Genomic DNA, 26,998 nt, shown 5'->3' on the forward strand with positions numbered 1-26,998 from the left:
TAAAAAAATATTTTTAATATGTTATTTTGATTGATGCTATTTTGGTGTATTTCAAGTCCATTATCATGCCTGCATCGTCTTCTGCTTCGTGATCTCTTGTGTTGGCAAGGTCATTGTCGCCCAAGAGTGCCACATGCTGCTGGACGTGTAACACCCGAATCAGCAGCTCTGTTTCAGGGATCGGGTTCAGCTAGCCCAGATTTCCGGGGCTCCTGTGTGCCAGATAACTTGACACGAACGGATGCTGCCCTGCTCCACACCAACCTGCGACTGTCATTCAAGCCAGAAACCAAGAGTTAGTCAGCAGTAATGGAAGGAGTAACACAATACTAGGTCAATGCCCTAAAACAGCATGTGTTAGCGCACAATGTGTCTGTGTGTTATCATGACGAAGCAAACGCAATCCGGTTGTATTACCTAACTACTTTTATTATTCTGTTATGTCACTGTGTTGTTTAGATAGTAGAGTTGCACAATAGGTTAAACTCAAAGTTGGGGGGCAAAAAAATCAAAGATCAACATCTTTGGTTGTAAATTCAAGATGTTTAAAATAAACAAAACAAAACATTGAAGCTTAGCTCTGACTTAAATTTTCCCCATCAGTGCTCTAAGAATCTAATTACATTTCCCAAGTGAATGATATTACAGAGAAGATCTGGCTAACAAAAAGACACTGAGAAAGTTGTCTAGTTGGCAATAAAGTTTTTATTTTTTTCATAAAAGAATAAAGGGATTTCTTCTCTGTACGTGCCCATTTTATCAAAACAGCCAAATTTCACAATTTTCTAAATAACATTGGTGCATGATGACTGGTTGTTTGCTAATAAAAACAAAATGGTCATGAAATTGCATTTAACAGGTTGGGCAACACAAGTTAACTGTTCCAAAGCCAAACATTTGTGGTTTTGGATTCAGCTGTCAAATGTTTAGTTCATTAGTTGTAGATTTTCCAAACTTCTCTCTGCATGTTGTCTCCAAAACGTTAAATGTTAAATACACAAACCAAATTATATAATCAAATTTTTACAATCAACAAATGAATTCAATTGAAAAACAAATGATTGATCGAAAAGCTGTAGGCTTAAGCTTAATTACATCTACACTTTTATTGTTTACATAGAAAAAAATTCTAAATGGCAACATTTTAACACATTTTTCTCTGGATTTCAGCAAAAACAAGCAACAAAGAAAACACAACATAAACATTAAGACAAAAACTGTCTTAAAATTCATTTAAATTTTCAAACTAATTCAATATCAATTCCTCATTAGAACTTTTCCACAAGTTTATCCCCCAACAGACACACTTTTTAAAATATCTGTCTTACATCTTTGCTTTTTGGAGCATACCTTTTCCTCTGAGTTCAAATAACCTCTGAATGTAGTTTTGAAGGAGATTATTTTGTACATTATCTGTGCAGTACTGAGCTCAACTAAACCATCAAATTTCAAAGTGTGCAATTTGATAAATATTCCATTGGCTGGGTGTAATAATCTCATCAATTAATCATTCTTATAGCTTTTTATTTTCAAGCATTTAAACTAGAATATTTTTGGTTTTACACTGACTTCGCCAAACCTCCACATCAGTAGGTAAAGCAAGGAATTATGATTGATCGATTGGTGATTAATGATTGAATGGAACCAAGAGCAAAAAATGTAGCTTTTACATTGTTAATTTGAGCCTTCTAGCCCTCATGCAACAACCTGGTTTCATAATCAAAATTTCAACCTTATTTCTTTTTATCTTATGGTCCTTATGGTATTATGAATTTAGTTTTGCCATAATTTATTGATAATTTCTTTTTGTCAAACCATTTAACAAGTTATGTAATATTAGATTATGATAAAAACTGCTTAGAATGCCCTAAAGAATAAAATAAGAGACATTTCTGCTTTAAGTTTTTCAATACTATTATGCAAAAATAAAATATCCCTATTTCCATACAACAATCCATTGCCGTCATTGTTTTAAAGAGAAACCACAATAATTTAAAAAAAAGCAGCTATGAAGACATACACAGTATAGCATTATTGCTTTTACTTGGTAAAGAGTTTATATAATATACCACATGGTCACCTCATATTGCACCGAGTACGACAGCTGATCCAATGCTTGACCTGTAAGTAAATTCCTCTGCCATCCTGAAATTGACACTCAGCAAAAGAAGGTGATGTAAGTGCCTGTTCAGGACGGGCAAGATAACATGACTAACATCTATTGATCACTGTAAAGTAGGAAACAGCAACCTCATCTTTTTAGGTTACCAGACACCCCCTAAAGCAACAGCCAAGAGTACATTAAATATTTACGTTTGATGCCCAAGAGAAAAACGAGGTCGCCAGTGTGTGCTGAGCATACGTTTGCAAGTTGTTTTTTTTCCACATGAAGTAACACATTTTGCTGTAATCTATGAAAAGTTTAAAAGTACACTCAAAAGAAAACAGAACTTTAATCTGGCTGCTTATCCCTTAATCCCAGTAGAAACTGAGAGGTGGAGTTGAGGAAGAAACTAGTGGTACGTCATCCGTCCACCAACATGCTGTTTTTTGAAGCAAGAAGTCCGGTCTGGTGGCTCTCATCTGGACTCCATCAGGTTGCATGTCCCCAGGCAGGCAGACTGGCATCCCTGTACCAGGCCTGTTTCTTTAATAAAGCCTCGGCCTCCTCTGACCCAGCACACACAGATCGGGCCCCAGGGAACACAGACAGAGACACACATGGTTCCCATAGGTCAGTTTGGTTGTTTGTGAGTTGTGCGTTTAATTCCCTCATAGACCACATATGGATTCAGGCTTAAGTAACTCAGAGTGAGGTGCTTTCCTTTGTAAAACATCTGCTTAATGATAGTGTACCAAAAGGGAGGGGCCAATATACTCACAAAGGCCAAGTAAAACCAGAGACATATGACATGAATAAGGCAAATTTTCACAGTTCAACTTGCTAATGTGATACAGTATATTGAGCAGATAGAGCAACAGATTGCACCATACTACAGAAACAAACCAGTTTTACTTGAGAAAAAAGGAACAATTTCACTTAGAGAGTTACACACAATCAGGAGTTTCAGATTTATCCCACTGCTTACAAGATGCCTTCTATACAGAAATAAATACAACATTTCAGAAACAATCTGACATTTCAATTTACAGAATTTAAGCTTTGTTTAAAACTAAGTTGGCTGCTTACATGTGGGATCAGTAAAGCCTTGTGCTGGTTCGTGAAAACCATGTAACTGAATGCTATTTCAGACATTTGGGATAAATCAGGTCTTTATCAGAAAATGAAATCATGATATACAGGAAGTGTTGCAGCTGGCAGGAGTTACATGAGCAATAATTTCATCATAGCTTTAAGGGAAAGTGAAAATAATGTCAAAGACACAGAAATTTTGTTGATTTGATTCACTTTAAGTATTTAATATTAATACTAAAGGTTCAGTGTGCAACATTTAGGCAATCTGTTGGCAGAAAGGCAGTACAATTATTGTAAAATTTGGCATCCGAACAAATTAAAATATGCCTAACTAGAATTACAGGTCTGTTGGATACTTAGAACAATAACAATCCAACTTTAAACTAATTGTGCATGTTTTTAATCTAATCAAGTATGTACAGACCAAGTATGTCTGTCTATTACCTGAGGTTGGACTTCAACTCCACCCACATCCAGTTTGGTGGATGTGGAAGCAGGGTTAGGGGGCAGGGTTAGGGGTTGGTAGGTGTGGCTCCTAAAGTAACATGATAAACCATTTGGATGCAGGCAGAGTTGGCTGGTTCAACTCCAACTTCGTGCTGGACTCAGCAAGAAGCTGGCTGTCATTTCTTGTCTTTAACATGTGTTCAGATGTGTTCTTTGTTTTTTATTTTATTTTTTTCTGAGATGCACATGTTATGCATGTTTTGTGGCCTTCATATTTTTTTAGGATGAAGGTAATCACTTGATGATGATTTGCATTTTGTGTCTTTAATTGTCATTATATCATTTGCACTGGCTTATTAATATGATAAATAGATGACTTTTCAATAATTAACACACTTGATTCAACTAAAATTGTTTTCTACTTTCAGTGATGATGTTCGACAACCTTATGTCTAGGTGGATGTGCAACCTCTACAGTAACATTTTACAACCAAGATTACAAGATGACTCACAAGGGTCCACAGAATATGACTTATGAATTATGTAAAAATGTTAAGGATGCAAATAAATTGAACACTGCATTGTTCAATTTGTTTTTTTGTTTTTTTATTTTTGTTTTGTTTTTTTGTAAAAATAATTTTCTTCACACACTTAAAGTGGAGAAAAAGCCTTTCCATGAGCATCACCTTGATTCCAGTTTTCGTTTTGGCAATTGGAACTGTGTAAAGTCAAATCTTCCCTGATCCACATAAATTTCCGGTATTTCACTTTTCATAGCTGTTATTGTAATTATGTTTTTTGTTTTTGAGATTTTTGCAAGATCACAGCCAGAGCCTCAGCCTGTAGGGAGGGATCACATGCACATTTTATCTATTGTTTTGTTCCTCATCTTGAACTTTGAAAAAGCAATTCAAGGGGATAGATCTATAAAGATACACTAAATGCTAAAGCTGTAGAGCAAAGGCAGAGTCCCTGAAAATCTCATTTATATTGCATTTGGAGAAAAAATATAGACATGGTTATGTTTACAAAGAATCTGCTCCCTGACCTCTAAAGAAAACTTGCAAATCTTATGTGTCTGTCAGCATCATCTCAGGCCTCCATTCCTCTGAGGCACCTACACAGGACTGTACGGCCTTAATGGAATGAGCACTTAGAAGGCCTAAAGGTGTATGTGCACAGTTTTCTGTTCTGTCTCTTAAACCCTACAGTATCTGAGACATATGCCTATATTATAAAGGTGTTCTTAGCTGTCAGTTTAAGTATCATTGTGATGTTACACTCCCTGTTGGGCACAAAGAGCTTCAGATAGTTCAGTTTCATGCCCAAAAAATACACATACATCAGTGAAATGAGGTTGAAAAAATGTGTTTGAACCTGATACTGCATGTACCAGAATTTTTTTCTTTCTTTTTTACAAATGTATTAATAGCATAAAGACTAAAAATGACATTATGTCATGATATTAGGTTGAAGTAATTTTTTTCTCTTTTTTAAATAAAATGTACAAAACTGTTACTCACAATTATTCTTGTATCACTGATCAATAAAGATGGTGGCTACCCTTCCCAGCATTGTGTCCTCTTCACATTCAGGTTATCACAGTAGGAAGGGACACTCCAAAGGAAGAGCTGATAAGACTGTTTTGTTTGCATCCTCAGATAAAGCCATGCAGAGTTTAGACCAGGCTTCTGCTCTGGCTGTAGATCGTTGACAGACATTGAAGAGGGAACTGAAAAGTAAGACTTAAAGAAAGGAAAGCAGGGACCGAGGCAGATGTTGACATTAAGCAAGGTGGTAGATAAGACTACTCATGGTAGGTTTTGTGCATTTCACTGGATTGATAACAATGTTTCTACACGGTCCAGATTGCTAATGAACCTTGAAATATAGAATTTTGCACATTCACTTCATATACTGATGTTTAGTGAGCATCCAATATTGACTAAACATGTGCCTACTTTGCCTTGAGGAGTAAATTTGTAAGAGAATCTCATTGGCTGACGGCCACTCAGACACCTGAATCCTAAAGGAAGGCAGAGGTCTGGTGAGTGAACCTGGAGAGCTTCATTGCATTACAACATAGCAGGAGAGATAACACACTACGGTAAAATGGCTCAAGGGAAAAAGAGAGGCCATTGCAAGATGATGATGATAAGACAGCATCCAGACTTAAACCAGGAATGGTAACTTAATATGACTTTTATCTGTTGAGATACAGGCGGACAGACACTTTTTGGGATAATCATGTCTTAATGAGTCTATTTCTATTTGTAATTCTTATCTCCCTCACACAGATATACACACATTTACCACATAGCAAAAACTGAACATGACATATGTAGAGCAAAAATAAAACTAGACCCCATTTTTTGCAAACATTTGCAGGTCAAATCATTATTTGAATAAAAGAATAAAACAATCACCAGCTCAAGCAGTAGCTGAAGGGGCAAATAATTCACTATCAGACTGCTCCTTCCTGCCCTGCAGCATCTACAAAGATAAACCACGCTATCACTTCTCACCCACTCTCATAAGTTAGATTTCCTTGTGTGTAGACACACACCCACCCACACACACACACACACACACACAAAGCTGTACTTGCTCCCATATGTGAGAGGGGAAGTTGAGTAAAGGAAGGAGGGATCAAGTAACTATTAGCAGCCCCACACAGCTACATACAACTCACAGTCATTTTCTGTGATCACTCTGCAGGTGAAAAATTCTCAAATCAAAGAAGGGACACGAACAGCGCTGACTCAAACCTGAGACCTCCCCAGACGTTGTTGCTGTATGAAGGTGGAGTCATTTAGAGAAGAGGAAGAGAAATGAGGAAAAAACAAGAAGAGCAGCACAACTGGAGAGGACAGATGGATTGTCTGACATGCGCCTGGACTGAGCAACATTCCTATTTAAGTCTTGAATCCTGTTTTTTTCCTCAGAGTAAAATCTGAAAACGCTTTTGAGCACATGTGGAGTATAGCTTTCTGACAGGTAGATGGTAAACCATTTTTTACTTCACTGGAGTTAAAAATTTTTCTACTAAGCATATCAAGAAGTATATTTTCTTGGACAATTGTTTTTTCTTCTTTTCCTTACATTGCTTGGAAATACAAGGAGTCCTTTTGGAGCAGCCAGGGCTAATAATTTAGATGATTAAAAACAATAGAAAAAAGTTAGAAACTGTAAAGAAAAAAGACAAACAGGTTTGTTAAAGTAAATAAATTTAGTCTTTGACTGAAGACGTTCTCATAATCAGCCTTTGAAGAAAAGAACTACCAGCTTTAAACGCACAGACGTGTGAACAGGTAAAACAAGGAAAAAATAAGTCGGAGGCAAATCTTAAAATTTCATGCAGGTACTGAATACTTTAGACCCTGCAGGGGGACCATTTCATCCAGTCTGGACTGTGGAGGGCTTTCCTTCCTGCCCTCCCAGTGTATCCTCGCCCCCAGCAGCATGTCCCAGGCTCTGAGGCTGCCTCCAGTCCTCCTCACAGCACACTACCATGATCAGATGGGCTGCTGTAGGGAGTAAGGCTGCCTTTGCCTCGTTCTGCTCCAGGACTTGGTTAGGAGCTCGTTCTGGCTCTGAGGCCAGTTTTGGACAAAGGTCATCAACACTGCTTTCCTCATTGTCTTTTCCTATACTGCTTACCTTGGTGCTTTTCTCCTTGTCCTTACCCGAGACTGCCTGCCATCAACTCCGCAGAGACAGGCAGAGGTCCACAAATCCGAAAAACCTCTGGGTCCCTCTGAACAATTCAGATTCTGAACTGATTTCAACACCCGAGGCCACTGGGGGCCCCCAGGGTCGGACTGGAGGACCACAGGGAAGGCATGTGCGCAGCTACAACCACCTTCAGGGGGACATACGGAGGAGAAAGCTGTTCTCTTTCCAGAAGTTTTTCCTGAGGATCGATAAGAATGGAAAAGTTAATGGAACCAAGTGCAAGGATGACCCATTCAGTAAGTAGCTCTTTGATTAGAGAAATGTGTAAAAGTTGATGAAGAGGAGGAAATCAGATTCTAGAGATGATCTGTGGCGGCTCTAACAGTTAACACTGACCATACTCAGTTCACATTAGTAATAAGACTTGACTGTTAATTTTAAGTTTTTAAAATTTCAAAGTGAACTCAAACTTTTTAAACTCATCAATCTAAACTTTTCTCCTTCTTCTAACCTCAGTAAATCCCACATAACAAAAAACACAAAACATGGATTCATTTTAAACATGCTTGTTTGTAATTTAAGAAATCAGGGGAACTTACTTTTAAAAAGTAATAAATCTCAATGAAAAATGTTACTTAGCAGCAACACAAATTTATACATTTGGCTTATAAAAATGAATTGTTATAGATTTAATAGAAAAAACTCAAGGACACCCCAATGGTTGGGTGTTTAGAGGAAGCATTCCCAACTTGAGTTGTGTTTTTGTTTTAAACCAGACATCTCACTGATATCTCTCCTGTCCAAACACTCAGCACAATGATGGTAGCTCTGAGACGGTTTTAAAAGGAGCAGGAGGAGATAACTTGGCCATTATCAGACAGTCTTCACAGCCCAGGGTAAACAGCGTTGATAACAGCCACAGAGGAACAGGGCTGGGACAGGGGGAGGATATGAATGTCAGTCTCATTGATGCTTTTAGGCCTCTTTTTGCAGCTCTGTTTCTGTTTCCCTCTCACTCTCCCACTCAAATTCTACTAGCCAGCAAGCAAATTGCATACCCTCAGTCATGGATCAGACATTTGTTTGACTTTTTCTCTCAAAGAAGTGTGTCTTTAAAGTCATTACATGTTGTTTGTTTCAGCGTATCAGTCAGTAAAATATCATTCTCATTTGTCTCGATCCGTCTCCACCGAGCTACGTGTGTGTGCCTCTCAGCCACCAGGCACTCACATGCTTCAGTGGGTGTGTGATCATATAGTAGCCAACACTGTCACATGCTTACATACTCCTCACACATGCATATATTTATGTATCTCTGCTCTACTGTCGCATGCTTCCTGTCTACCTCATTCTGTCTGCTCTAAAACCCCAGAGTAAGTGTAAATGGACATTTTAATGCCCCTCTTGGGAGAGCCAAACCACACATTCAATCAAAGTGACTTGAGAGAAATGGCATGAGGAGGCAGAATGTCAGGAGAGATGTTTGTTTTGACAAGGTCATGATAGGAGCAGCTTTATTTCCTGACCATAATACAAAGTGACGTCTTTAGTACTACCTTTCTCAGTAATTTCTTTTACATCGTAAAAGTGCAGTGGTGTAAGGAAGTCTGACTAAGTTAATTGAAACAGTAAATTTGTGATTTTGTGTATGTTTGAAAGATGATTTACTTCTCCATCTTCTTTTTAATGACTCAAAAATGAATAGTTTAACGACTCTGTTGCCATTTTCAAATGTCAGTTAGAATTTGCAGTGGACTGAGCATTGATGAAGGAGGTGAAAGGGAGATTCTCTAGAGGTACAAGTTCATGAATGACATGGTTGAACATCATTGTGGCCACATCAAAGCTGTGCATCTTCAGTATCAATGGTGGTGCCATCAAAAAGCTGTGTCCTAGGGGGGTCTGGGGACACTGTGTGTGGATTATGTGCCCTCATATCAGGTTCACACGGTAAAGGATACTACACAACGGCAGCTTCAGTCTTTGCTCTGGCCCCTGGGGCTAGACATGATCCCAGAACTGACGTCCTTTGTAGACCCTCTGATGGTCCCTTAAAGTGACAAAGTATTGAGTTTTTCTGCAGTGGCGGGAAAACGACCTGCCTTTTGCTGATTTGGACATTGCATGGGAAATTTGATTTCTTTTTTATAAATTGATTAATGTATTTATTATTCTCTGATTAAGAGCTGTGCAAAATATACTGGATTTAGTTTTGGGTGCTGCATGTGGCCCTGAAAAGACCCGGCTGACTGTCTGTTTCAGAGCCAGTATCCAGCCTCCCACAGATTTATGGGGATGCCAGTGTAAAACTGTCCCACATGGCTTTCCAGCTTGCCAGGGGCCTGTGCTGAGGTTAGAGAGGCAGAAAGAAAAAAAAAATCTTAAAGTCAGCTAAAGTAGCTATCTCCATGGCCTAAGTGCATAATTAAAATATCTATGATTCACAGCTGAGTTCTTTCAAATTTATTGACGACTAGCAGCTCAGAGTGACGTGTGAAATATTGTCAAATAAGACTCAGGCTGTTACCTGGCGGTAACAGCGTGTGTGTGTGTGTGTGTGTGTGTGTGTGTGTGTGTGTGTGTGTGAGTGTGTGTGGTGATATATTCATGGCTTACAGGCCATGTAAATAAAAGACACTTCTGAACATGGTTTAAGAAGAGCATATATGGTTACTTGTGTGAATGTTCATCCCTGTTCACATTCAACTTCTTTAATCAGAGCTGTGGCCTTTTAAGTGGGGAGACAAAACAGATGGTGCTCTTATGCAGGTCAGAGGAGAGAGATGTTTTGCTTTTCTGGCTGGATCTCCCTTCTATATAAATATACTCAGTGTGGTCCTTCTCAAGTGTTACTGTGTTACTTCCGGTTTTACACACACATTACAATGGAAACAGTCAGATTTCACATTCTTACTACATCTGCGCTTATCTTTGTAGGCTGGAGCCCAAGAAAGAGTAAGAAACAATAATGCCACAAGCTGCAAAGCACATGCCTTTTTGGCATCACACTGTGGAAAAACCACCTTTAATTCTCATTGGCATCATGTTCGTCCATTCCACAATCAACACACCATTTGCTGTTGTAACTCCAAACAGAGCATTTCAACAACACCACGCATTAGGAAAAAGCAACCAGCATGCAATAATAATAATAATAATAATAAAAGAAAAAGATTAAGGGAGAAAAACAACTGCTGTCTCCACATAAACAGTTGAGCAAAGGTGGCTCACTTAAGGCAATATTTTACATGTGGGGTCTATAAAATGTTTGTAGTAAAAAGTGCTGTTGTCACATTCTAGGTTGTAATCTGGGGAAAGCTAAATACAGTGCATGTGTTTTTGTTCTGTCGTTTTCCTATTTGCACAGCCATAATCTCGTTACTCTCCTGTTGTGTGTCACTCTGAGAATCAAGCCATTCAGCCGAGAATGGTGACAGGAGATTTTTTAGTTTCACAGCCAGGTTGCAAGTTATGTGCAAGTGCACATTCACCTGCTACAAGTATATGTCTGCATCTGTGTGCATGTGCATGTGCATTAAAGCGCATGCATGTGTGTATATACAACCTGTCTCGCCCCTGCCTCCGGTGGCTGACTTTGATCAGTGATCATTACAGCCTTTCTAATCCTCACTCCACCCCCAGTCTCACTGTCATGGCTCCTCTGTCCTCCTCTGTTCTCCCTCCTTTCATCCCTCCCATGTTTACAAAGCAGCCAGAGACTGCCATAGATTGTCTTACATCCTCACTCCATACCTGACATATGATCCCTTACAGAAACCAACTCCTCTCAGATCTTCAATGACCGTTGTGTCACAGTCCCCACCACCGCCTTGCAGCTTCAGACTGCACTGCCCCGAGGTGCCACTGTTTGAACTAGAAATTGATACAGTCAAGACCTCAGGGACGAGGGAGAGGCTTCTGTATATTTAAGAGGGGGATTGTCTGTTTGGGGGCACACCTGCATCTTCCACTGTCCACTTCATGTGCAAGGCCACCAGCCTCAGAGGCCCCCCAGTCACTGGAAAGCGGGGCTGACAGTAGAGCAGGGTGCTACATAAACAGTCATCAGACACAGAAGAGGCTGCAGATCTGATCAAAGGATGTCGTTGACTCTCTGGAGTTCACGCCCCCATGCGGCAGTGTGTGTGTGCATACACATGCGTGCTTATCGAGATAAAATAACGACAGCTCACAGGAAGTGGGGAAAGGAAGTCAGGGAGGGCGGCATGAAATCAAACATGTCATGGGAACCAGCAGGGTTCACTTACAAACACACACCAGCAAAAGACTAGACAAGTGGGTTCTGTGGTCAAAGGACACATTAGGAAGTTATATCTCTCTGACCTCTGGTACTAAGACCACACAAATAACCATAGCTGTCTGCAGGAAAAACACGCGCTTGTTAACTGAGGCATAAATTAACCCCCCTAATAGCCTATGAGAAACCTGAATTATTTGTATAAGGACTTGGAAGCCTAAATACCAAACAGAATATAAACAACCTCTGTGGAATCCACCTATTAATTTTCCAACAAAATGACCTGTGCAGCTGGAATCTGTTACACAGGTGTAGGCTGTAAAGGAACTTTATAATATCACAGAAATGATAAATGTGCTTTAGAATAATTGCAACCTTACAACGAATTCCCACACATTCCTCCATGTAAATGTGTTGCTAGTCATTATACTCTTACAGATGCCAATAAATTCTTCTTTGAATTATTTTTATTTCATTCTAAAATCACTGCAATGAGATTTAATTATTGTTAACACAAATAACAGGCTTATTTTGAATATTGATACACACTGATTTAACATTATTTTTGTTGAATTCTAGGTATTCTGGAAATCACATCAGTGGAAGTGGGAGTGGTGGCCATCAAAGGTCTAAACAGCAACTACTATCTGGCTATCAGCAGGAAAGGAGAGCTGTACGGAGCGGTCAGTATCCAAGTCAGAGGTCAAACTGGATGCTCCAAAAAGAAAGATAGTGCTAGATTCTTCTGACATTATCTTAGGCATTTTTTATCTTTACTTCTCTAGCTACTGGATCAACTCTGAACCATAAGCAGCCAAAAAGAGGTCGACACACATGTCAACCTCTTTTGTAAATTCGCACCAAGACGTACATTAATTTCTACACAAGAACCACAATACAGCTGCACAAGCAAATGATCTGTAGTTTGCCTTAACCTTACATTTTGGGGCTATAACACTGAAACATGATACCTGCTGTTTTCCCAGAGAGAGTTTGGCGTCGACTGCAAACTGAAGGAGCGTATTGAGGAGAATGGCTACAACACTTATGCATCAGCTGAGTGGAAGAACAAGAAGCGGCAGATGTTTGTGGGTCTAAATGTTCATGGGAAGCCGATGAGAGGAAAGAAAACCCGCAGGAAGAACATGGCCACCCACTTCCTTCCAATCATGGTGTGACCCTGGGTGCCCACTTGGAGCAGGAACAGACAGATACAGCACTGGACAGAGAGGTTTTCAATACTGAGCAGCCGTGAAAATAAAGACATGCGTTTGGAAATCTCTTATTTTAAAATAAAAGGCACTAACACTGTCACAAACTCAAGGTCTCTACTTTGACTGAGATTGTGGATTTCATCAGGTGAGAGAAGATGAGCTGCGTTTTTAATGGGCACCAAATGCAAAGTTTATCCTTTTACTACTGTGCCAAACAGTTTGCAGTTGGATATGGGCTCAAATAAAACTCACTGAACTTTTGAGCTTGTATATCAATCAATGTCATGTGGTTTTGTTGTTGTCCACTACTCCAGAGGTCCTTAAAGTGATTATTTAGCACCCCTCAACTTCAAAAGATACACTTGTACAACTTCTTTAGACTTAGAGTAGTAACAGAACTCATCACATATTAAACTGAATGGTTACCTTTCATTTACACATCATCAATTACAACCCACCTGTGTCAAAGAAGCACTGGTGGCATCCCATAAAAGACAGGCTCATAATTTACACATGTAACCTCAGAGTCACATGTAGTGTGGGAACTTTGTGCTCTGATTTTTATACACAGTTTTCTGCTTTGTATCTGTGAACAAATGCTCACAAAAGCACTTCTATATCCTTAATGTCTTGTGTGACTAACAAATCTCTTCTTCACACATGGAAACCTGAATCTCCCAGACAGATTTATTCCACAGGGTGAGAAAGTGTCATTTACAAGTAAAACCTCTGGAGAAATTTGTGAGCATTGATTTTACAAGATAAATATTTATGAGTCTATTTGAGCCCATAGCTGGAGTACGAGTGAAAGGACAACACAGAAGATACTAATCCAGCTAAAGAACTGTAGAAGTATCTAAAGGTGTTCTCTGCAAGCAAAATTCTCCAGTGAGATGCATAAAGGGATGACTAAGCTGAAGGAAATGAACAATAAGACTATCATGACAACCTTAAATATTAGAGGAAAGCATACCTTTTAAGCAAATGTTTGATACTTAACCACTGTGTTTTGACTGAATTGTAATGATTTATTTATTTTGTGAGATATTTAACTGGAAAGAACACCCGCATTCCTTTGCATTCTACGTTTTATAGGATCTCTATCATGTGAAAATAAAATCATAATTTTCTCTTCTGCAACACAGTGGGTCCTTTTTCTTCTTCTTTGCATACCAAAGACTGAGAGAACTACAGGAAAAATGGAAAGTTTTAGCACATGGACTGAAAACCTCTGGCAAATGTTCAGGTCATGGCAGGTCTATTCTTATCTGACTCTCTGAGGTAGGGAGGGACAAAAAGCAACCATTAATGCTTAGCCAGATATTCCATGTGGGAACCATTGCACTAATGATTAGTACCCAAAACAAACGGGGAACAAACCACAACAAAATGGGAGGGAGGCAACTTCCCCGGTATGACCTGCAGATGCTGACATCATTTCCTAATATCACCCCATCCCTGTGGGAGCTGCAACATTCCCTGATTGTAGGAGTGATTTCTTTGTAAAGATAGATGTTACGATTAAGAACTTCCTGATAAAACTTGGAAAAAATATAAACAGCTCTGGCATAACTGTTGCAAATGTCTTTGTGGAGGGTCATGGACGATCTGAATATATGTGAGGAAAGAAACTGTGAATGAGGGAGAGAAATGACCTGCGTCTGACCACACACTTCCCTCAGTAATCATCTACAAACACACTAATCAATGACAGCTGTCTTGATGGCAGATCAAAAGACAGTGGGTGGGGGGACATTAACACCACAGGCTTCCGGGCCTCATGTTCTCTTATCCTGCCTTTTAGAGTATCTATCTCTGGACAGGCAGGAAAAATTGGAAGAGCAGAGGAAGACAGAGAGCCGCAAGAAAAACTGCAGGAAGCAATTAATGTGATCTTCAGTTTTAGAATTTTCTAAGTTGGCCTGTGTTTTTGACCCTAGACAGAAAGGCGTGAAAACAAAAGCAATCACAATACAGCAATTAGCACAGTAGCATAGTATCTGTAAATATTTCCTTACAAAGACCATCCCTGCAAATTCCCAAAACTGTCTATGATGTCTTCTCTCCTGTCAAATTTAATTATACAACATGTAGTGTACCTCTGAAGCCAGACTAAAAACAGTGTCCTGAATAGACCTTCATATCATACCTAAAATGAGAGCTTAGGAAGCTCATCCCAGGATTAAATTTCTAAATAACTTATTAATTTAGATGCTCTTCTTTGACCAAAAAGATGACACATGTCGTTAGGGTGTTCACTCTGTGAAAGAAAGACATGTGTGCAAGAAAACAGACACAGCTGGGTGGTAGAAATCACTGTATGAGCTCTGAAACACTTACTCAGTTAACAGTTTGTTGCTGCATCCACAAATACCAAAGTTAAATGTTCACCTTGTGAGAGAGAAAAAGGAAAAGGCAAGGCAAGTTTATTTGTATAGGACATTTCATGTACAAGACAAGTCAAAAGTGCTTCTCATAAAACATTAAAAGCATTACAGTGGGGTATAGGGAGCATTAAAAAGTGCATTAAAAACCAACTTTAAAAAGAAATAAAAGAAATTAAATGAAGCTAAAACAAAATAGATAAAATGCAAGAAATAAAAGCTCCAATGTGAGAACAGTTGTTTTGACAAAAGGCAGCAAATATAACAGTTTTTAACCCTGATTTAAAACTGATGTGAATTTCAACAGACCTGTAGTTTTCTGGGAGTTTGTTCCACATGTTTATTTAATACTATGTTATCTATTTTGATGTGTGTAAATGCTTGTTTTATTTTTAATATGCATGAATTGCTTTTTTTTTATCATGTAAAGCACTTTGTTTTGCCTTTTGCATGAAAAATGTTTTATAAATAAAATTTGATTTGATTTGATGTGATGAGCATAAAAGATAAACACTGCCTCTCCGTGTTTAGTTCTGACTCAGGAAACAGAAATTAGATTTGACCCCTGAAAACACAAACATATGATCCAACAAATAAAGATGTGAAGTTTAGCAAATCGTGGATGGTGTATCTTCTGACATGTAGAAGAAGGGGAACACCCACATTGTTGTAAGTGGTGATCTCAAAATCCAGAATCTCTGGTGGTATGGAGGTGCATTAACTTGCATTTCTGCAAGATGCACAGTATTAAGGTTTATGGGCAACATATGCTGCCATGTCTTTTTAGGGTAAAGCCTTGCTTATTCCAATAAGACAATGCCAAAACATTTGGCTCACATTACTACAGCATGGATCTGTCGGCAAAGAGGGAAACTGCTAAAGTACCCTGCCTGGAGTCTAGAACTGGCATCTAAAACATTTAGTGCAATGTGAAAAGAAGAGGAGGGTGTATGTGTGATCCTTCTTTAAAAAAAACAGCAGTTAGTTGTTTAGTTTCCAAAAAGTGATGCAAAACAGTGCTACACATGCTCTGATCCCAACTTTTTAAAACATCTTGTTGACCTCAAATTTAAAATAAGCATACAGTTTCCAGAATATAATCAAATTTCACAGTTATAACATTTCATGTATTATCTTTGGTTTTTTATGGTTTGCAAATCATTGCATTCTGATTTTAATTCAGTTTTACCCTGAGTACCAACTTTTCTGAAAACAGCTGTGTATGTGCAGATAATGATGCAGTCAATAAATAGTGAGGGATAACCTACACTGTTGACCCCAGACCCATGCATACACACACATACACACACAAATCCTAGTCATTTGTCATCTTCTGCATTCCCAAGACTTGCAAGTGTTTGAACTCTCTCCAAGATACTGGCATGGGGGGAAAACAGCAATAACACAAAATAGGTGCAGTAATCTTTTATCAAAGTAGGTCTCTGAATTTCTGGCTCGGGAATTCTCTGTGGCATAATGTGATCCAGCTTGGGTAGCAAGTGGAAAATGCCTAGAGGCTAAAAGAACTAATGAATACTTACACTGAGATGTCTGGTGCAGCACATGTTTGTAGTGGGCAGCTACTGCGTGAGCTGAGTAGAGAAGCACTTCTGAGAGGGTTGCATGACTTTATAAAAGGTGATATATACATACATATATGTGTGTGTGTGTGTGTGTGTGTGTGTGTGTGTGTGTGTGTGTGTGTGTGTGTGTGTGTGTGTGTGTGTGTGTGTGTGTGTGTGAAATTTTCATAAACTATATGGGCATTCAAGTATCCAGTGTTGCAGAAGTAAGCAGTCACAACGACTATCATATCATATATTATGTTATGTATATTGTGTTAAAGTACTGAATTGTATTTACTATCAGATATATTTTAAATTTGTGTTATATCATCCTAAAATAATCCTATATTTATATTATATATATATATATATTATATTTTCCTCTGAATGCTGTGGAGTGAAATGAAATGATTAATTTAGCTGGCGCTTGTTGAATTTCCACTCCATGCCACTAGAGGGAGACAATTTTTTTTTCTTGCATCAAATATTACAGATAATCAACGGCAGCAAGTTTGTTGTTAAAGGAAGTAGCCCAGAAAGTTATGTGGCGTTGTATTCTGTGATACCAAGTGATTGCGGAATAAAGGGCAATAGTGAAAGAGAGATAGGGTGTGTGTTGTTATAATAACACGTAAATTCTTGCCGCGACGCAAAAGAAAGAGGTTAGGGAACGGCATATTTTCTTCACTACTCAGATGCTGTTTTGAGAGTTTAGGCTGACAACAAGCAGTCATGGCTGAGCATTTTGACCGAGCTCCGGGGGCAGGGCGAGCCCGTAATTTTTCAGCAGAACCAGGGTTTTTGGGTAACGCGGAAGAAAGTGACTCCTCAAGCAAATTTTTCAACCAAAGGGAACCTCTGAGACAGCCGCGAACATCACAGCCTTTTGCTGAGAGCAACACAGGCACTGTTGTTGGAGGTAGGGAGCTAACTGAGCTAAGGTCGCTAGCTACTTTCAGATTCGCTTGTGTCAAGACGTCGTTGGTTGACGGGGTCACTCGGGGCCAAATTGGTCTTAGTCTGGATTCAAAGGGGTAAAATTCCCCCAGGTTCACAATTCTTCAATTCGTCACTCATTGAACCTATATATGGAGATGTTATTAGCTAGCTAGTTGCTAAATGTCAATAATTATAGCTGTCGATTCCATTTACGACGTGTGCTTATTGCGCTGTCATTTCATCTGAGTCAACTCAGCACCCCCCCAAAAAAGCTCCTGCTCATGTATCATTTATTTATGTGCCTAGAGTAAGGTCACTCAGCTAAAACCTCTCTGTGAAGCTAACATCCGCTAAACCGTGGCTAAGTTAACGTAAATTTAATGTAGCAAGGCGGAGCAAATAAAGAATGACACAAAGATACCTAAATCCAATGTTTACACCACCTGAAGACTACATATTTTTTTTAATACCACATGGTTTCTTAAACTTTCCTGAGAAGTCTCACAAAAGCTTACTATATTATTACTATATAATAGAACGGATTGAAAACGGTGAAACTGCAGTCAGTCAATAAATGCTGGTTTATGGATAGAATGAATGGATCCTTCCAGTCTATTAGACTGGAATGTGCCTTTTCTTGGCTATAAAAATATGTTCTAATATGAGTGTGAGTTTTGCATTGTATTTTAGGCCAATTCACCAATTATCCAGCTCCCATACATACTTGACTTTTGACTGAGTGTAGACTTCAAAAACTGTTTTGAGTAAAGTCTGTTGGAAATTGCTGTCTTTAAAAAATTGTAACTAACTATTCAGTGATTTTCTTTTTATTTGTTTGTGTTTAGAGGAATTATTAGCTGATATGAATAAAATCATACTCATTTAGTGTCACATGTATCAGCCTGAAAACATCTTTTTTATTCTAGGTTGTCAAAACCAAAGTAAACCCCAACAAAGTGTGACTACCAACAGTGCCTGTACCTCCAAAGAGAGTAATGATGGGGATGCTTTGGTCAAGTCATCAAAACTTTCAGCCAGTGCTCCAGAGTTTGTCCCATCTGGATTTAACCCATATGAAGTAAGATTATTTTTTACATTTTCAGTATCCAGGCAGTATACCAGCATATTATAGTAATAGTATGTATTGATTCTTTTGATGGATAGAATAAGGAATTGCACCACTAGCTCATCCACCATTACTTCCAGAAGTATTGTTTGGACATGTCATTTTATAGTCCTCAGCATAGTCCTCTGCATTTCTTGGTTTAGTTTTATTTTTATTTTTATTGGGATTTCTTACAGGACCCCACTTATTATGACGACAGTGAAGGCTATTACAGTGAACCAACATTGGCTGACATGGTCACAGACTTCCTCGGTCACCTGAGCTCCTCCCCAGGATCCTTTGAGTCTGATGTTGAATATATAGCTGCCATGCTCAACTCGTGGGTTACCACTGAGGAGTTGTTGCACGAACTGGTGGAACTGATCTACACAAAGGTATGATTTATGCTTTTACCATACTTTTCTAAATGCAACCCCTTGATTTTATTTGAGTATCTCTGAATAGATGTGATCAAACATAATTATATCAGGTGTCCAGCTGGTAAAGTTTGGTTTTCATTGCAGTCTACTGCCATTCCAAACTTCTCTTACACTGGTGCCAGGCTTTGTAACTATTTGTCTCATCATCTCGCTGTAAGCCCACCAAGTGGCAACTTTCGTCAGCTGCTCTTGCAAAGGTAATCTTAATTCCATTTTCAGCTAAAACTTGGTGCATGTTTAAATCAGACTAAGACAAAATCTTAGGACGAATGGTACTATAAACATGTACATATACAGAAGTACTATTAGAAGAAGCAATATTTACACAATCAGTCAAAACGGTAATAAAAGGGTTAGGATGAAAATGTCATTGTGAAATGACCTTTTAATAAAGTTTTTTTTTTATTATTTCTTTAGATGCCGAAAAGAGTATGAACAAAGGGATGTAGCTGTTAAAGGGGACTCAGAGACTCAAAAGAAATTCCACTCCTTTGTGCTGTTTCTGGGAGAGCTCTACCTGCATCTGGAGGTAAGACACTGCCCTTGTTTCCCAGTGTATGTAATTTTCCAGTTTTAACCAGGATTGTCATTACAAAGTTGCCCTTTTACTGCATTTGTAATTTCCTTTTAGCATTACTAGCATCCTACTTTTCCATTTATTTAGAAGGAAAATTCAACTCAATTTCCCAAAGAGGTGGGATGCAGTGTGAAATGTAAAGATAAAATTCATTAATCGGCAAACCAGTTAAAAATAGTTTTTAATTCCAAATGGTACAAAAGACAACATATCAAATCTTAAAACTGAGTAATGTGTCAGCAAAAATGTCTTTTATTCTGTATTTATTTATTTATTTGATACCAGTAACTGTTTAAAATAGAACAGGGTTTTGCATCAACAGCTGTAGCTTTGAAAGTAAAATGTTCTCTCATTTGTCCACAATGCCTGATTTCAGCTGCCTTGTTATATATATATTTTGTTTCATAATAGACTGTTATTGGCTGTGGTTGGTTGGTTATTGGTTATGGCTGTTATCAATTCTCTTTTTGTAGATAAAGAGTGGGAAAGGTCTTCCAAACAGAGCAGATATCCTCCTCACTGGTCTGAAAGACCTATTAGACAGTCTGCTCTCCAATCCTGTGGATGAAAATCTCATGTGTGCTGTCAAACTGCTTAAGGTGTCAAAATTCACTTTGTTTATTTGCAGATTTTGTTAAGTTTTGCTGTGGAAATGGCTTTCAGGGAGGAAATGAGAATGTTTTTGTATTTACAGATGACAGGATCTGTCCTGGATGATGAATGGAAAAAGAGTGGAAAACAGCACATGGAAGGACTGATTCAAAGAATAGAAACTGTTCTGTTAGATGCTACCTGCAGCAGGTATGTCTTAGTCTCCAGTTGCAAAAAACAATATTATTATTATTATTATTATTAATGAAGATGGTCATCAATCATTAGAAAGATTTGAAACATTCTTTTCTTAAAATTTATACAAATTAATCCTTTTTTAGTATAAGAGTTTTCTAAAGAACTAAAACAAAACTGAGATCCGCCCAATAGCAAAGTTTTAGGATTTCAGCAAATACAATATTAAAACAAAACATGTCATCCATTAAAAGTCAGCCCGCTCCTAGAATTAACTTGCTTTTTCTTCTAAGAAATGTGAAACAGACGCTCCTGAAACTAGTGGAGCTGAGATCCAGCGACTGGGGCAGAGTCCGTGCTGCTGCTGCAGCCAGTAACGCCACACCAGAAAATGACCCTAACTATTTCATGGTCAGTATCTGTATCAGACTCCTTATTGTATAGTTTTATTGTATTGTATTTTATGTCCTGTTCAACATCTTTCTGTGTATGTGTGTTTTCATAATACACACACTTTGTTTCCTCAGAATGAGCCGACATTCTACACTGAAGATGGTACACCTTTTACAGCAGCAGACCCAGGTGAGTCCACATGTAACAAAACACATGTTAGAAACTGCTAAATTATAAGGTTCCTTTTGCATAAATTATGCATAAAAATAAAGACAAAGGCTTATCTGGGTGATAATGAAAATGCTCTGGTTTTTCTTTCAAATCACTTTCAAAAGGCATTGGCACTGCACCTTAATTATTTTATTTCTTTATATTTATGTTTGAATAATTTAAAAGCAGAAGATTCAAAATTGGCGTGTTAATATCAATCATGCACAGTTTTAATTTGGGGAAATGTGCTTGTTTTTTCATTTGTACAAGCTGTTGTCTGACTGTTTTAAACAATGTGATTTTTAAAGTTTGACATGAAGCTAGCTAACCTAAATGAGACGTAAAAAATGAATGTTATTACTCCTAATAATGAATGTTTTCGCTGGGCTTCAGGTCATTCCTTCCTTCCTTCCTTCCTTCCTTCCTTCCTTCCTTCCTTCCTAATAATTTATTTTGTGGTGTACCTGGTACAAAAGAAGCTTGTGGTGCTCTGGCTGAAATGTAGTTTATAGTCTTTTATCTTTTCCACCCTTCTCATTTTTAGATATTTCAGATATTTTCACACATCCTTTATTTACATAGTCATATTGACATATTAATATCTGATAGCTAGTTTCATTATTACTGCCACTGCACTTTATCTGCCAATCCACTCTGTATTCATATTTTATTTATTTCTAATTTTATTCCACTCTGGATTTCTATCTTTATTTTATTTCTACTTCTATTCCACTTTACTTATATTGTTTATTTTACTTCTATTTTTTATTCATAGTTTATGCCACGTATGACACTGGACTACTGTAACAACGCAATTTCCCTTCGGGGATAAATAAAGTTGTCTGTCTGTCTGTCTGTCTGTCTGTCACATCTGGGATCTACATCTGCGTCTTTTTATATTTCTGTTATTTATAGACCGGTTTGTTTTTGTAAGTTTTTTTTATTGCTCTTACAGTAAAATAGTAGACACAACCTTGGGACCATCTATGCCAGGGCTACTCAATTCAGTCCTACGAGGGCCGCAATCCAGCAGGTTTTCCATGTACTCCTTCCATGTATTTGTACCAATTAATGAGTTATTGTGTAGAACCTGATTGGCTGTTAGAGCCACCTAATTTGACTCAGGTGTGTTGGTGCAGGAATACATGGAAAACCTGCTGGATTGTGGCCCTCGTAGGACCGAACTGAGTAGCCCTGATCTATGCTGTGCCTGTTGTTACACATACAGATGCAACAGAGAAGAGAAACTTATATTTTACCAGCTACAACAATAGCTTTAATTAAGGCATTTTTAACATCATTATTATGAATACATTTTAATAATATTCTTTTGTATTGTTTTTAGATGCAAATAATTGTTATAACTCAGTTAAAACAATGATGTTACTATAACTATATTATAACTTGTCATTGTTATAAGCATTGACTCATCCTGGTGCTTCTCTGCAGTTCTCTTATCTGCTGGAAAAACAATTATTTAATGGAAATGTGTCCATGTTCAAGGCCCTGTTGTGCCTGAATGAAAGTTTTTGTTTTCACAGAATATGCTGAAAAATACCAAGAGCTCCTGGAGAGACAAGACTATTTCCATGATATTTATGGAGAAAATGGAAATGAAGAGTAAGTACTCGTAGATATGAAATGATGGCATATACCTTAAATTCAGTGCTTCTTTGTTCACAGCCAGCTACTTGTCTAGTTAATTTATTAGTATGTCTCTTTTAACACTTAAAATATTCATACCAGATCATTATTTTAAAACAAATGTATCACATCTGGTTATATAATTCACTGTTCATATTTTGCAACACTTTACTGGCAGCTACACTAATGTTTGTACCTGTCATTAGTTGAGGTTAGCAAATTCAGCACCCACATTGTCTGTACATCTGAGCCATCGTGATGTGCAGAATGATTTTAGGTTCTTTGTTCCTGAAAAAAATTGCTCTAAAAACATGATCTTTTCTGGATGGAAGCTATTTTCATTGACTTTTAGAAGCATTTGCAATCTATTTAGGTTTTTCAGAATGATGCAAAAGCTAAACATTTCTGTAAACAAAAAGAAAATCAGTTCATTCAGGCTTTCTGTTGCAATGATTATATGGGCTAATAATTACTTCATAGTATAATGTAGAGCACAACCTGACAGTGCCATCATGCTGACATATCGTTGGTCACATGGTCGGATGGTAACCTCACCAGACATGTCACATGACAGCCTCTGACCTGTGGGCCCCTGAGCTTGGCAAATGTGTTTGAGTGGCCCACAATGCAACAGGGCTGACAAGAGCCTCAGATTCAGTTTAGTCAGCAGTTGGGTGTGAAAGGGGGCTTAACTCCTGTCCACCCCCTCTGGGCTGTGTGTGTGTGTGTGTCTGTGAGCTTGTGCTTTTTGTGTGTCTGCTCCAATGGCAAGTATATCCACATGTTTTAGGCTGCACAAACCATCAAAAAACACACTTCTGAAAAATGTCTGGAAGAAAAGAAGTATTTTGTCTTAATGTGACCCATTGTGTTGTGTTCACAGGTACGACTTCGAGGATGAGATGGAGCCCGAGATGGAGGAAGCGTTTGAGAATTTTTGTTTAGAATCAGAGAGAAAACGACAGCAATGACATGAGTGAACATCTGTGCAACTCAACGGGCATATATTATAGTTTTCCCACTCATCTTGCTGGAATGTTGAAAAGCAAAGGAAACTAGCTTTGGATAGGCTGAAACTTTCACTGCAAACAAGCCTTCTAACAAAGAACTGTTCATTGTTGCACTTCTGACACGTTTTTTTTTGTCAGTGTTAATTAGAAAATGGGACAATCAGTTGGAAAACTGTTCAAAATTTTCAGCTTTTCTTTTTTAATGTTTTTTTCTGACAGGGAAGCTTTTTGTTTTGGATTTCTTCCTGAAACTTTTTTTCTTTTATGCCTAAAAGAAATGTAAAGAGGGAAATGGTGTGCTGTGGATTTTCTAGTTACTTTCTGGAAGACAGGTTTGTTTAATCAAATATGTGCATAATTTTTTTAGACAGTAACAAATACCCCTCACACAAAGAAATCAAAGTCTTGAAGAAGTGTCAATGTTATGTACAGTGCACTGTAGATAGGTGCGAAGGTTGTAATACTACATAATCTACATACTCTACAAATACAGTGTAGCCCTCATCACTATTGTGACACTGACTTCATGCCATGTTGACCATATAAAAGACAATAACTAAGGCTTTTGCCTGGATGAAGTTCACTCTGGTGGGTTCAGGATCTCTGTGAACAGTTGTGCAGTTAAAACATTTTATAATAAATTTGTACAAATAATTTAATTCATTCGCAAAATGAAAAGTGAATTCAGGCAGAACTTTTTTTGTTTTGCTTTTGTGTGTGCAATCTGGCCTATAAAGCTAGAATTTTAAATGATCCAAAATTCTGACAATGCAGTTTGTCAAAATACAATAAATTTCATGAATAGTTTTTTTTATTCTTTCTTGTTTTTCCAGATATACACTTCCTGTTGGTCAGGGTGACGTAGCTCAGCTGCAAAACAGATTCATTGTTTATCCCAAGATTGAAAGACAGTTTACCAGCAATCCACAGATCTCATTAAAAGGAATGTTGTTTTATAGTTTGTAAATATTATTTATAGTATTGTTTGCCTGTAATAAATTCTTTATAATGTGAGATTGCTTTTTTGAGCCCTTTTCCTGTGTTCAGAGATATCCAATGAGCTATATCTTTTACGGTACAGTAAAATTTGAAGCCATTTCTTTTTTTGTGGATGTGCAAATGGTAGTAGTCTAACTTAATGCCAGGTTTATATACTATTTAGATCTGGAATTGCATTTCTATTTACACAAATCTGTCAGTGTGTGGTATTTCTCATCAGTCATTAGTCAAGCAAACAGCAGACTCTTAGTTGTCTTGTCTGCTCTGAACTAAAGACACCACAAAACCAGACTTGATTTGTTTCCTGAACAAACTCTGCCATCAACTGGTAACTGTGTGTGTGTGCAGGGCTGTCCACACAAATTAGTACACTTTTTTTTTATCAATGTTAAATCTGATCCTCTCAATCCATATGTGGCTGCATCATATGCTGTCACTAGTCATGATATAAAAAATGAATGTCCTGTTCAAGAGAATTTGTAGTAAATGTTCCTTTATGTGCAGTTTGCTGTTGAAAATGTTTTAGTTTCTAGGTTTCAGAAATATAAACTGTTAGGCATAAAGTCAATTCTAACAATAACAACTATGAAACCTACAATCACTGCTCAATTTATATGGTGCACCTTGCTAGCACCAGGTTGGACCCCCTTTTGCTTTCAGAACTGCCTTCATTTTTTGTGGCATAGATTCAAAAAGGTGTTGAAAACAATCCTCAGATATTGAGCTCTATATTGACATGATAATGTTATACAGTTACTGGAGATCTATAATAAGAATCTCCTGTTCCACCACATCCCAAAGGTGCTCTATTGGATGGAAATCTGATGACTGTGGGGCCATTGGAGTACAGTTTAAGATCAGCTTGTGATCATTTGAGCTTTGTGCAATGGTGCATTACCCTACTGGAGGTAGCCATTTGATGATGGTACACTGTGGTCATAAAGGAATGGACGTGGTCAGCAACAATACTGAGGCAGGGTGTGGCGTACCGTCAAGCTCAATTGATACCAAGGACTCAAAATGTGCTGCACACCATTACACTACCACCACCAGTCAGAAGTGGTGATGCAAGGCAGGATCAGTCCATGCTTTCATGTTGTGTACACCAAATTCTGACCTACCATCTGAATGCGGCAGCTGAAATGGAGACTTATCAAACACTTTTCCGATCATCTATTGTCCAACTAAGTGAGTTTGTTCAAATCACAACCTCACTTTCCTGTTCTGAGCTGACAGTGGCACTTGTTGTGTTCTTCTGCTGCTGTAGATGTAGATGTAGCTTATCTGCATAAAGGTTTGATGTGTTTTAAAGATGGCCTCCTGCATACATTATTTGTAACCAGTGGCTATTTGAGTTCCTGTTGCCCATCTATCATCTCCAACCAGTCTGCCCATTCTTCTCTCATATCAATAAAGCAGATAACTGTTGCTCATGTTTGTTTTTGTTTTCAGACCCTTCTCTGTAAACCTTAGAGTTGGTTGTGCATGAAAATCCCAGAAGTTCAGCTGTTTCTGACAAACATGGCTCAACCAGTCTGGCACCAACAACGCGCCACATTGAAAGTCACTTACATCTCTTTAATTCCCCATTTTGATGCTCAGTTTAAACTTCACAAAGTTGTCTTGACCATGTCTGCATGACTGAAAGCATCGGGTTGCTACCATGTGATTAGCTGATAAGCTGTTTGTGCTAACGAACAATTGAGCAGGTTCCATTAAAGTGGCTGGTGAGCAGTGATTGAACTACATTTTTCTCAGGTACTTTATGTGGTCAAAAGTTTGGGCATAAAGAATAGGTAGGTACTGTTCATATTCATATATATTTATGATTTCATGTGTGGTAGGACCCTTAATCAGAGACTGAGTTGACCTAAGAATAATGTTTTATGGACAGAATTAAATGAGTTGGTGCTGGTGTAAAGAGAGGTCTTGGGGCACAGGCCCCAGTGGACCAAGATTGACAGCCACCAGCTTCGCCAGGGACCGGCCATCCAGGGCAGCCCGAGCAAAGGGTCCAGGGCCCCAGAAGCCCAGAGGTGCTGCCCCTTATATTTATCTGTCACTGACATTTTATTTTTTAATAAAATTTGGAATAAAAAACAAATTGAAGGATTTTACCCAGTGGGATGAAAATAACTGCAGAAAACTTATTTACA

At 38.2% G+C, this 26,998-nt stretch overlaps 2 protein-coding genes across 2 annotated transcripts; both read left to right on the forward strand.

Moving 5' to 3' along the window:
• The first annotated feature begins 5,331 nt into the window (after positions 1–5,331).
• Positions 5,332–13,853, forward strand: fgf10b (fibroblast growth factor 10b). Its single transcript, XM_041999838.1, has 4 exons — positions 5,332–5,382; positions 6,362–7,614; positions 12,156–12,259; positions 12,563–13,853. Exons 2-4 carry the CDS (start codon positions 7,155–7,157, stop codon positions 12,752–12,754), a joined length of 756 nt encoding a protein of 251 aa, XP_041855772.1. The 5' UTR covers positions 5,332–5,382; positions 6,362–7,154; the 3' UTR covers positions 12,755–13,853.
• A 3,403-nt stretch (positions 13,854–17,256) lies between these two features.
• Positions 17,257–24,857, forward strand: paip1 (poly(A) binding protein interacting protein 1). The gene is made up of 11 exons (XM_042000354.1): positions 17,257–17,658; positions 18,605–18,756; positions 18,981–19,178; positions 19,308–19,420; positions 19,641–19,752; positions 20,274–20,399; positions 20,495–20,601; positions 20,880–20,997; positions 21,114–21,168; positions 22,731–22,809; positions 23,717–24,857. The coding sequence occupies exons 1-11, from the start codon at positions 17,472–17,474 to the stop codon at positions 23,802–23,804; spliced, it is 1,335 nt and encodes a 444-aa protein (XP_041856288.1). The 5' UTR covers positions 17,257–17,471; the 3' UTR covers positions 23,805–24,857.
• Positions 24,858–26,998: the final 2,141 nt, after the last annotated feature.

Source organism: Melanotaenia boesemani, chromosome 11, assembly GCF_017639745.1.
Source record: "Melanotaenia boesemani isolate fMelBoe1 chromosome 11, fMelBoe1.pri, whole genome shotgun sequence".
Taxonomy (NCBI): domain Eukaryota; kingdom Metazoa; phylum Chordata; class Actinopteri; order Atheriniformes; family Melanotaeniidae; genus Melanotaenia; species Melanotaenia boesemani.

Excerpts from the sequence above, each read along its gene's own strand:
- paip1 (XM_042000354.1), top strand. The coding sequence starts at position 17,472 with ATGGCTGAGCATTTTGACCGAGCTCCGGGGGCAGGGCGAGCCCGTAAT. Across the intron at positions 17,659-18,604 it reads CACAGGCACTGTTGTTGGAG|GTTGTCAAAACCAAAGTAAA; the intron begins GTAGGGAGCTAA and ends TTTTTATTCTAG. Across the intron at positions 20,400-20,494 it reads GTGCTGTCAAACTGCTTAAG|ATGACAGGATCTGTCCTGGA; the intron begins GTGTCAAAATTC and ends TTGTATTTACAG.
- fgf10b (XM_041999838.1), top strand. The coding sequence starts at position 7,155 with ATGATCAGATGGGCTGCTGTAGGGAGTAAGGCTGCCTTTGCCTCGTTC. Across the intron at positions 7,615-12,155 it reads GTGCAAGGATGACCCATTCA|GTATTCTGGAAATCACATCA; the intron begins GTAAGTAGCTCT and ends GTTGAATTCTAG. Across the intron at positions 12,260-12,562 it reads AAGGAGAGCTGTACGGAGCG|AGAGAGTTTGGCGTCGACTG; the intron begins GTCAGTATCCAA and ends CTGTTTTCCCAG.